At 40.6% G+C, this 12,578-nt stretch overlaps 1 protein-coding gene across 1 annotated transcript; it reads left to right on the top strand.

Moving 5' to 3' along the window:
- Nucleotides 1-10,851: 10,851 nt before the first annotated feature.
- Nucleotides 10,852-11,748, top strand: LOC134209804 (uncharacterized). The gene has a single exon (XM_062685833.1). The coding sequence runs from the start codon at nucleotides 10,852-10,854 to the stop codon at nucleotides 11,746-11,748; it is 897 nt and encodes a 298-aa protein (XP_062541817.1).
- Nucleotides 11,749-12,578: the final 830 nt, after the last annotated feature.

Here is a 12,578-nt window from a genome sequence, read left to right as displayed (position 1 = left end):
TGCTTCCAAAACTCAGCTTATAATTTTTCCACATAAGCCGAGAGCTTCTTATTTGAAACCTTCTAGCAGACATATTGTCACTATGAATGGGGTTCCAATTAATTGGTCTAGCGAAGCTAAATATTTAGGACTTCTGCTAGATCAAAAATTAACTTTTAAAAATCACATTGAAGGCCTTAAAGCCAAATGTAACAAATATATTAAGTGTCTATATCCACTTTTAAACAGAAAATCAAAACTTTGTCTTAAGAACAAACTTTTGATTTACAAACAAACTTTTAGACCTGCCATGTTGTATGCTGTGCCAATATGGACTAGTTGCTGCAATACCAGAAAAAAGGAAATTCAGAGGATTCAAAATAAAATTCTGAAAATGATTCTGAAGTTGCCTCCGTGGTATAGTACCAATGAACTTCATAGAATTTCTAATATTGAGACATTGCAACAAATGTCCAACAAAATAATTTCCAATTTTAGACAAAAATCGTTGCAATCTTCTATTGCAACGATTAACTCCTTGTACCCTTAGTATAAAATAGGTTAAGTTTAGTTTAAGGTCACTCCTGACGGAATCCAAGATTAAAAGTGCTCGCGTTTTCGGGGGCACACCACTCGATACGGAAGCAACGCACAACTGTCATTTTTATTATTTCACGCATGCTGCGACGCAGCAAAGCTAAATTAACAAAAATGACAGTTGTGCGCCGCCTCTGAATCGAGTGGTGTGCCCCCGAAAACGCGAGCACTTTTAATCTTGGATTTCGTCAGGAGTGACCTTAAGTAGAAAAGATTGTAATTCCTACATAGTTCAATTCAACCAGAGGAAATATCCTAACTGCCAGAGGCAATTGATATGTATTAATAATAACTAGGGATCCTATATTAACCTTTTGTCTGTGCTCTGGGGTCAATATGACCCCAGGCCACTTTGAGTGGCTGCCATTTTTTTAGTTTTCAACCGATTCTCCTAATTTTTGGTAGTTTGGTAAAACTCGCCGAGATCTGTCTCCTAGGTGCAAATTCGCTTGAAAAATCTTGAAAATATGCGCTACAGTGTCATTTTTTCAAAAAACTTACGTTGTCTGTGCTCTGGGGTCAAATTGACCCCAAATTAAAATTGCTATAACTATTTTAATGTTTGGCCAATTTTGGATTTTTGGGGCTGTTTCGAAAGATAATTTAATCATCTTTCAGGTCGTTACCAAAGATTGACTATAGGTGGGCGGGTACATCGCGCGGAGGGGTTTTCGTAGCAAAGGGTACAAAAACAGTGATTTTTCATGCTTATTTTATTATATCTGAAAATCCTACCCATTTTGAACTGCACCTTTTCAAAAAGGTTATGCAGAAAGGTGTCTGCTTTGACATGAGGCATTGATTAGTTTAGCGCTTGGTCGCTAGGTGGAGGTATATTTGAATTCATTATTTTAGACTACTCAAGTATTTAACTCCGATATATGGAATTTTCCTCATTGTAAATATTCTTATCGCACAATTTTGAAATTTGTAAAGATGACGTCTGTAACAAAGTTCGTCTGGTGGGAATAGACTGTCATGTGAGGGAATAAATAATAAGAAATTTACAAATAGGCGGCGCTAGTGTACTTGCAATATTCTTGCATATATGAAATATTGCTTTAGCTTGAGATCCCTCATACCTACACCCAAGTTGTATTCGGCAACATTGTTCAGGATGTCTAGCACTACAAAGCGGTGCTCAATATAATGAGCACTTCTTCCCATTTTTAATTTGTGCGATAAGAATATTTACACTGAGGAGAATTCTATATATCGGAATAACTTGAGTAGTCTAAAATAATGAATTCAAATATACCACAACCTGGCGACCGAGCTCTAAACTTATCAACGCTTCATGCCAAAGCACATGCCTTCCTGCATAGCCCTTTTAAAAAAGTTGCAGTTCAAAATGGGTAGGATTTTCGGATATAAGTAAAATAATCATGAAAAATCACTGTTTTTGTACCCTTGTTCACTAAAACCCCTCCCCGCGATGTACCCGCCCACCTATAGTCAATCTTTGGTAACGACCTGAAAGATGATTAAATTATCTTTCGAAACAGCCATGAAAATCAACAATTAGCTTAACATTAAAAAAGTTATAGCAATTTCAATTTGGGGTCAATTTGACCCCAGAGCACAGACAACGTAAGATTTTTTGAGCACAGACAAAAGGTTAAGAGATGTGCGAATACTTTTCCAGACGATTTAGCAACGCTGTTACTTTCGTAAACAAACGCTGCCAGCACTTGCGGCAGTGAAAAATGTTTAGGCTTGCACATGACTTTACATTCGAAGACACTTCCTGATTATTTTGTCTATCCTCTAGCAGTGCATTTTCGCCAAAATTAAAGAGCAATACGAATGTACACGATATAAGGCATCAACTAGACTACTTTTACTTACGAATGCAAAACAAATTGTTTATTCGATAAAACTTTTCATAAAATCTATTTCACCAAAATCGCAATACCTTTCGATCTGCAACAATAACGATGTTCATTTGGCTCAGATTTTGACAGTTCTCAATGCTCGATTGGCTCAAGATGGCCGCTTTCGCATATCTCTGAATGTAGGATCCCTAATAATAACTAAAAACGTAACATAGCAAAAAAGGATGATAGTGTTAAGAAAACACCTAGTCTAAGAGATACATGCATGTATTAGATAATTAGCAAATAAAACAAGTTAAAAAAAAATATGGGAGGATGAAGAACTGCCTGCCGGCTGGTATCTATAAGAAAGGGCATAGACTAGACTGTGCCAATTACAGAGAGATCACCCTTCTGAACTCGGCGTACAAACTCCTGTCGCGTATCCTGTTTAACAGACTGAGACCGCTTGAGGAGTCCTTCGTCGGCGAATACTAGGCAGGTTTTCGTGAGTGCCGATCAAGGGCGGATCAGATGTTAAGCTTGCGGATGATCATTGATAAATTACAGGAGTACAACTTGCAGACTCACCATCTGTTCACTGATTTCAAAGCAGCGCACGATTCAGTAAAAAAAAAGAGCTGTGGCAGATAATGTCCGAACTTGATTTTCCGGCGAAACTGATTAGACTGATACGTACAACGCTTGATGACTCGAAATCAAGTATTCGGATTGCAGACAAAGTGTCAACCTCGTTTATGACCTTAGACGGATTGAAGCATGGTGATGCACTTTCGAATTTATTGTTCAACATTGCACTCGAGGGCGCTATTAGGAAATCTGGCGTGCAGAGGAACGGTACTATCATCACACGGTCGCCTATGCTCCTGGGCTTTGCGGACGACATCCACCTTATTGGAATCGATCGCAGAGCAGTAGTGGATGCTTTTGTCCCAATGAAGAGGGAGACGGCGAGGATAGGCTTAACCATTAACTCTATCAAGACAAAGTACATTATGGCAGGTAGAGATAGGGGAAGACCTAGTGGTGTTGGTGCTAAGGTAGTGCTTGATGGGGATGTGTTTGAAGTTGTTGAAGAATTTGTTCACCTTGGAACGCTTGTGACATGTGACAATGACGTTTCCGGTGCTGCTGCGAGTAGGACCTTTTACGGATTACGTAACCAGCTTAGGTCCCGCAACACGCAGACGGAAACGAAATTTTCTCTATACAAAACTCTGATTCTACCAGTTGCCCTTTATGGACATGAAGCATGGACATTAAAAGAGGTGGACCGTAGAGCTTTCGTGGTTTTCCCTAGTCGTAATTCCCAAAAATACTTGAAATAATGTTCGAAGATATTCTTGGACAAATTTAATCTCGGAAATTCTTTCGGGAGTTTTTTTTAAACTCCCAAGGAAATTCCTGAAATTTAGTCCTAGATTTGTGGAATGGCCAATAACGGCGCCGGCCACGTCCTTACGGTCATATAGGAAGGGAAGGATTGTTAGTCCGACTTCCGTTGCTACTAGAGACCGAGTATACCCCTGCTTCTTCACAACTGTCTTGGGATATAGGATATCGTTTTAGTTACAAAAGATAATTTATCTGGATTCACTTTGTTTGAGTGATGCGATCTATGGGACGGGAAATAACACTTTGCTACTGCAAACTCGCTTACTAGAGAAACACGACTGGAAAGGAACCAAACTCACTTTCTGATTTATTTATTCATCCGCGTAAAGCAGAACAAAATCACGGCGATCGGCCGCTCGTTTTGCCTTCCACACAAAGCAAAACTAAATTTCGACGACCGGCCGATCCGCTTACTGGAGAAACACGACTCGCAAATGAATCATTTGTTTGAGAAACTGCATAAGTCCATTTTACACTATTTCAAGAAAACAACAAAAAACTGTTTTTTAACAAATGTGCACCGAATCTTTCGATTTCTTCGATACAGATCAATAGTTTTTGGCAAAACTCAACACCCTGGGGCATTTTCAGTGCAAATAATGTAAGCAGTACTCCACAATTGCTCTTCAAAGTACGTGGACATATGTAGTTTCTCAAACAAACGATAAAAAATTCATACATTCCTGAACAAAAAAATTGTTTTCGCATTTTTTGCCAGAATACGTATTTTTGGACGAGGATTCAGAATATATAAAAATCTCATTTCGGCCAAAAATGTTACATATGCAGTTTCTCAAACAAACGGTTCAAATGGAATCCAATACGGCATGTGAAAAAATAAAATTTTGTCGTTTGCTCTGTTTTTGCTAACTAATTAATGACGAAGTTCGACAGGTCTGCTAGTTAATGATAAATAAAAAGAAAGGAGATTCTCGAGCCAGAAAGAAAGCTTGCGGGTCAGTAACAAAGTATTTTGTTTTACAAGCAGCGGGTCACAGAATGGATCCGATGGCAAATTCGACACGCGGCCTATGAGTTGGACAATCTTGTAAGCTGAATCAATTTTTTGTTGTCATTTTGGTTAGTTTTGATATAGAAAAAATGTGGAAAGGTATGGAGCGGTAGAGTAGGCCTTGAGCAGGCAAGAAGTGTTTTCCCAAGCTGGACAAATTTTTGCTATTTCAGTGTGCATATTTGAAAATGAAAATTCACCCGCCATAACCGCTTAAAGTTGAAGAACGTTGCATTCCCAGCCCAGCGCTTTATGAAGTTTTTTGAAAAGAACATGCGCACACAAGTTGGCAATGACAATTTTCTGGATCTCCGCCGTCTTACTTCGCCGACTGAACGTCTGCCGTTCGTCCCAAAACCGCAGAGCCTTAATTCTTCTCGGAGGTTTGACGCAGTGGAAAAAAAAACTAGGACAGTCAATTTTAATCGATTGATCGTAAGAATTCGGGGTTGTAAGGAAACAAATTCTCAGGGTATCGTCCGGTAAGTTCATTTTTAAATTACTACTATTGAGACCGGTTACGTGTTGGATTTCAAAGCCATTAGATATGAATATGGTAAATTGAGTAAAAGGCCTGTATTTTAAGTTTGTTTGCTTCAAACATGTTTTACAACTCATACATTTATTGTAACAAGAAGATTCCTACCAGCGCCGTAGCGCGCCAGCCTCTGGAGGGCGCGGACATCAAGAATTCGCTATTAAATAGAAATTTCATTGAATTTTATTCGTTAAGGAATCAATTGATAAAAAATCGACTACAGATTTGAGTAAACTGAAGCAAACAAAGATATCATTTATTTCTATACCAACATGTCATATAGATGGCTCTCTCAATACTGTAGAGCAGTGATCACCAAAGTGCGGCCCGCGGGCCGCATGTGGCCCTCCAAGCCTTTTCCTGCGGCCCGCGAAGGTTTTTTGAGAATACACTACGTGTGGCCCATTGATAAGCATTATATGATAGGAAAAGCTTTCTATCATTCCCAATATCTCGGAGCTTTGGGGAACCTGTCAAGTTCACATCACTATGATGTTGAAGCAAGAATTATAAATTTAGAATAGTTTTATCATTACGGTTCATAAAATTCATAACTTCATACAGGCCGACAGCAAATATACTTCGATGTTATTGATAATAGCAAATTTGTATTTCATCTCAGATTTAAAGGAACTGAAGATTGAACTACAGGTAAAAATAATGTTGTAATACACTGCTCCGTAATAAGAATGTTTCAATTTCTCAAAATAAGTAAGGTTTTGGAGAAATTGAACTGAAATTTAGTATATTATTACCTCCACAAACTACGTTGACTATCAGAAATGGATTCTGTTCAGAATACCATTCGAATTCTTTTTAGAATCGCAAACAGATTCTGTTCAGAACCTTCAATCGGTTTTTTCAGAATCTCAAACAGAATTCTAAGCGGACTCTATTGAAAATCTCATACAAATTCCGAAAAGATTTTGCCCCGAATCTCGCGAATGGATACTCTTTAGAATTCTAGAATGATTCTGTTTTTCTTTTCTATCTTTTGTTTTTGACCCTGATCGGATTATGTTCAGATTCCCGAATGATTTTTTTTAGAATCTCAAACGGATTCTGTTTAGAAACTCAAACGAATTTTGCTTCGAACATCGAGCGGATGCTGCTTAGAGCATTTTTAAGAATCCCTTTGTTATTTGCTACGAACAACAAGTATGAAAAGCATGAGATCAAAATTACAGAATTAGTTGCCACTTGATTATTTAGGAAAAAAGCATAGAATATTTTCTGCCAACTGAGCCGACAAGATGCTATATATGGCGAAAAAACATTTTCTTATGTCAAGTCCGCTACAAATTTTGCAAATATACTGCGGCCCGCTTCAACAGCTCAAAACGTCTGTGCGGCCCTTCATAGTAAGCATCCTGGGGACCACTGCTGTAGAGTAAACAAGATTTACCAAGCTATGCGGTCACAATACTTCATCTTATTTGGTATCAAAAGGCTATCGGCTGTCAACTGAAAAAATAGAGTTTAATTGATTTGTATGTTTAAGTACAGTTAGAATGGAGTCATATAACGGTATTAGATATGCATCTTTGCTTATACCTTCAAATATTGTACATCTTCTTCTTCTTATTGGCATTACATCCCCACACTGGGACAGAGCCGCCTCGCAGCTTAGTGTTCATTAAGCACTTCCACAGTTATTAACTGCGAGGTTTCTAAGCCAAGTTACCATTTTTGCATTCGTATATCATGAGGCTAACACGATGATACTTTTATGCCCAGGGAAGTCGAGACAATTTCCAATCCGAAAATTGCCTAGACCGGCACCGGGAATCGAACCCAGCCACCCTCAGCATGGTCTTGCTTTATAGCCGCGCGTCTTACCGCACGGCTAAGGAGGGCCCCCAAATATTGTACTAGGCCCACAAATTTTGTTTAATTCACCCACCCACCACCATCAACTAACCGTAACCGAAGAATTTAGATTACAACATATTTAGATGGTTGTTTCCTCATTTGAAATCACAATTCTTCTAATTTTTGCAGCTTTCTTCCACCCACGAAAATCAACCGCCCAGTTGTTTATATCATTATGCTGAAGATGATAAACCTTTTTTGTGCATTTCCCTTCTTTTTACTGCTTGTATTTTCGGCAGAGGCTTACTTACAGAGGCAGAGATAACTGCTACCACCCCGAACTTCCTCAACGTACTTGTTGACAGTTGCAGTAGAAGTAGGAATGAGGAAGTGAGAAAATGATATGTTTATTATGTCGACTTCAAATGAGATAAGATGTGAACCGTTTTTATGTTGCTTGATGTCATTTGTAGTAGGTCCATATTCATGTTGTTTACGAATCGAAGAGAAGTAGGAAATTTTGTATGTTATATTCGTTAGTCCGACTTTCGCAACGATAGAGTGCAGAACATCTAAAATCTAAAAGCTAAAATCGAAATAGTGAATAAAGAAAGTAGTGTAGTAGTCTTTTGTTGTAGTTCATAAATAAAGTGTTTGTTTTAATAAAAGTTCTGTTGCTGTGTTAAACCGTTTAAAACAAGTGCTTTTTATTTATCGCATCGGAAAAAGTACTTACCTGGATATTTGGTTACCAAGGTCGTCGCCGTCGTTGTCGTTGTTGTACCTGAAAATAAGAGGAGCCTGGGGTGCAAATAGGAAGGAATACGCATTCTACAAAACTCGAGCTTGGGAAATCGGTAAGGTCACAACATTGGTGCCGTGACCAGGATCTAACTCCGAGGAAGAGACGCGGCGTCCACACTGCCATCTTGTGCGCGCAATCATCCAGGGTACATTCGCCATATTCCCGAGGCAATCACAATTGGTGGCGCCATAACTACAACAATTATTCTCGGACAATTCATCTATTGATCGTCGCCATTGGAGATCATCGGGACCAGCTGGGAATGAAAATTCAAGGCCTGTTTGACAGGCTCACAAGGTGAGTACCTGTCCAACAAACTTATTTTTCTATTTCATCCCTACCTGGTCGATTTTTCGTTCCGATTCTCGGTACACTACTACGCTACTACGTTTCTGGACTTGGATATCGACACTACCACGGAAGAGGAATCAAATCAATAAACGGATTCCTTCAATTTCGGATTACACTGGAGAAACTCACCATTGGCCATCATTGCGGACATCAAGTTTTGGACTGTCGGATTTACCATTCTTGGTTCCAAAAATAAATGTTATCTAACTTTGGATAGTGTTTAACTTATTCACGCACTGAGCCCTGATAAACTGGATTTGGTTTCGTTAATGGAGTTCGCTGGACTGTGTGAGGTGTTTTCCTATGGGAATTACGATTTGATTGGACTGTGATTGGGAGTTGTGAAGCAGTCTCTGATACGTTGCGGTGGACATAATATAAATACAAGGCCTGTCGAGCAGGCTCACAAGGTGAGTACCTGTCCGATAATTCACCTAACGCATGAAAGGTGCTTCTCTTGTGGCATTGTTTGTAGAGAGTTGCGATTTGATTTGGACTGCGTGGATGGAATGGTGTTTTGGCGTTTGTGAATTTGGATCTGTACGTTGCGGTGGACATAATATTAATACAAGGCCTGTCGAGCAGGCTCACAGGGTGAGTACCTGTCCGATAATCCACCTAATGCGTGAAAGGTGCTTCTCTTGTGGCATTGTTTGTAGAGGATTGCGATTTGCTTGGACTGCACGGATTGAATGATATGAATTGTCTATAGAGCGAGCTGTGATATATTGCGGTGGACATAATTCAAATACAAGGCCTTGTTGACAGGCTCACAGGGTGAGTACCTGTCCAACGTATCGTATTTTCTCGCAAGAGGTGCCTCGCTTTGTGTGTTTTGCAGAATTGTTTGGTGGTACTGTTTTAAACGTTCATCTTCGTTACGTGGAATCATGGGAGGAAAGAAGCTGAAATCGAGCCTCAACGCTCGGGATAATATAATCGACTTCTTGATTCGTATGGACAGATATCTGCAAACCACGGCGGCACCTGGCGAACTTCAAATTAAGCTTCGTTTGGAAAAGTTAGAAGCGAAATGGAACGAATTTGAAGAAATACAGTCAGAGATTGAGGGCACTGAGGAATACGAGGAGAATATCGATCAACACCGGCAAGTGAGGGCAGATTTTGAAGACAAGTATTTTGAGGTTAGGGCTGGTCTGGAAGGCAAATTACCAAAGGAAGTACCACAAAGTGTTGGGCAGAACGTCGCTCAACCGGCTGCACTTGGAGAGGTTCCCAATGTGCATACGTACGTTAGGCTACCGCAGATCAACTTGCCAGAGTTTGATGGACATTTCGAGAAATGGCTCGCGTTCCACGATACCTTCAAGGCACTCATCGATTCTTCACCGGACCTCAGCAGAATACAAAGTTTCACTACTTACGAGCCTCTTTAAAGGGCGATGCTCTCAAGCTAATCGATTCATATCCTATGAGCGATGCAAACTATACCGTTGCTTGGGATAGTTTGGTGGCAAGGTTTTCCAACAAATATTTGCTTATGAAGCGGCATTTGAATGCACTATTTGAGTATCCCAAGATAAAGAGGAATCAGCGTCTGGAATCCACGAGTTTATCGATTGTTTCGAAAAGAAATACTAAAATATTGGATCAGCTAGGAGAACGGACAAGTGGATGGGGAGCCATGTTGACGCACTTGATGGTTTCAAAACTCGATGACATCAGCCAGAAACGATGGGAAGAACATGCTTCGGGCCTTGAGGAACCGTGTTTTGCTGTTTTAGTCGAATTCTTGAAGAAGCAAACACGTGTGTTGGATGCGGTTTCAGTGGATCAGAGGCTGTCAACTCCAAATATTCCAGCTTCGTCAAACGTGTTCAAATCTCGACCGATGAAGCTTTCAGTCAACACGGCGACTGAAAAATCGGTTCCCAATTGCATGATTTGCAACGAGCGGCACTTTATATCAAGATGTCCAACTTTGAACGGGATGTCATTGGATAAACGGCTGCATTTCACCAACTCTAAGAGGCTTTGTAGCAACTGCTTAGGTAGAAACCATCTGGCAAGAGAATGCCCTTCCAAATTCCGATGTCAAACTTGCTCAAAGAAACATCATACTCTACTTCATCCTGGTTTTCCTAGTGCCAGTTCTTCTTCTTCCAGTTGCACATCGGATTTGGTTACGCTTTCTGCAACTCCTTCAACATCTGGTGGGATACCGAACTCTGGTAATTCTGGTTCTAGTTCGGTTCCAATCGTTTCCTCTAATGTTGTGATGGAAGCTCCTCGGGAAGTTCATAACACTCATGTTTTCTTGCTGACTGTAGTGCTGAAGATTAAGGACAAATGGGGAAGAAATCATTTGGCAAGAGCGCTCTTGGATTCTGGTTCTCAAGCAAACCTTATGACGGAAAACTTGTGTCAAATGCTCAAGTTGCATCGAAGCGACAAAAAGCTGGAAATCAGTGGTGTAGGGCGTTCACGTCGACGGATCGCTTGCGAAGTTTCTACAATCGTCAGTTCTCGTATTCAAGATTTTTCTCTGGCAATGGATTTTTTGGTAATGTCACAGGTCACCGACGATCAACCTTCTTCATCTGTATCGTTAGCTACGTGGAAGCATCCACTTGAGATGGAACTGGCGGACCCTGAATTCTTCACATCTGGTCCGATCGATTTGGTTCTGGGTTCACAATTCTTTTACGACTTCCACCTTCTCGATGGTGGCCGGCTACAAATACGGAAATTCGATGACACTCTGCCAGTGTTCGTCAACACGGTGTTTGGATGGGTAGCCGCAGGTGAATCGGAATGCAAGGAAGATCTACCGAAGGTCAGTTGTCATCTAGCAATAATGGAGACATTGGATAAGAATATTGAAAGGTTCTGGACCATAGAGGAGCTAGCAGAGACGAAACCAAGGTCACAGGAAGAAGCAGATTGCGAAATGCATTTCCAGCAAACTACAACTAGAGATGAAACAGGAAGATACGTTGTTCAATACCCAAAGCGTATCGGTTTCAATGAGTTAATTGGCGAATCAAAAGGTACAGCACTTCGACGGTTCCAGCAGCTAGAGCGAAGATTGGAAAAGGACGCTGCCATACGGAAGCGGTACAACGAATTCATGCAGGAGTACATACACTTGAAACATATGAAGCCAATAGGTACACTAGACAACGTGGAAGATCACGGAAGAACGGTTTGCTACCTTCCCCATCATCCGGTGTTTAAGGAATCGAGCACCACTACGAAACTACGCGTAGTTTTCGACGGTTCGGCAAAAACTTCTACAAACTACTCTCTCAATGATGCTCTACTCACAGGACCTGTCATCCAGGATGATCTTTTGGACTTGATACTTCGATTCCGCAAATATCCGATCGCTTTGGTGGCGGATGTTGAAAAATGTACCGGCAAATCAGAGTCCATCCAGAGGACACTTGTCTCCAACGTATAATCTGGCGTTTCCATCCTTGTGATCCTATTTATGTCTACGAGTTACAAACCGTAACATATGGGCTTTCACCATCTTCTTTTCTGGCTACACGTGTGCTCCAAAGATTGGCCGAAGATTTTGGGTACCGTTATGAACAAGCAGCCCCGAAAGGGTTAAAGGATTTTACATGGATGACTTTATTTCTGGAGCTGACTCGATAGAACAAGCTCATCAACTACGGGACGAAACGTTAGCACTATTGGCAGAAGGTGGATTACAGTTGCGGAAATGGAGTTCGAATCGACCAGACATTCTTAACGATTTACCCACAGAGTTAAATAGCAAGCCTGCCACAATCTTTTTTGAGTCAGACCGAACAATTAAAACCCTCGGAGTTGCTTGGGAAATTGAATCAGATCAGTTCGGAATTGAGGTTCAAGATTTGACGATCGAAGTACAATGGACTAAACGTTTAATATTCTCCGCAATTGCTCGACTATATGATCCTCTTGGACTTATTTCCCCAGTGATTACATGGGCTAAAATTCAAATGCAAAATTTGTGGTTAATCTCCATCGACTGGGACCATCCAATCCCAGATGAAATTGGGACAAAATGGCAAGAATTCTACGAGCAGTTACCGTTATTGAAAAACTTCAAGGTCCCCCGTTACTTGTTTTCCTCAGATCCCGATAAGATACAGTTCCACATTTTCACTGATGCTTCTGAACTGGCATATGGCGCTTGTATCTACGCACGAACAACTAATAAGGATGGTCGTATCAATGTTGAACTCATGTCATCGAAATCTCGCGTGGCACCTTTAAAGCGAGTCAGCCTGCCACGTTTGG

The sequence above is a fragment of the Armigeres subalbatus genome, chromosome 2, assembly GCF_024139115.2.
Source record: "Armigeres subalbatus isolate Guangzhou_Male chromosome 2, GZ_Asu_2, whole genome shotgun sequence".
NCBI lineage: Eukaryota > Metazoa > Arthropoda > Insecta > Diptera > Culicidae > Armigeres > Armigeres subalbatus.
The sequence above is the reverse complement of the archived record's forward strand: the minus strand, read 5'-3'. Positions and strand labels throughout refer to the sequence as shown.

Coding starts and splice junctions, on each gene's coding strand:
- LOC134209804 (XM_062685833.1), top strand. CDS start 10,852: ATGTCACAGGTCACCGACGATCAACCTTCTTCATCTGTATCGTTAGCT.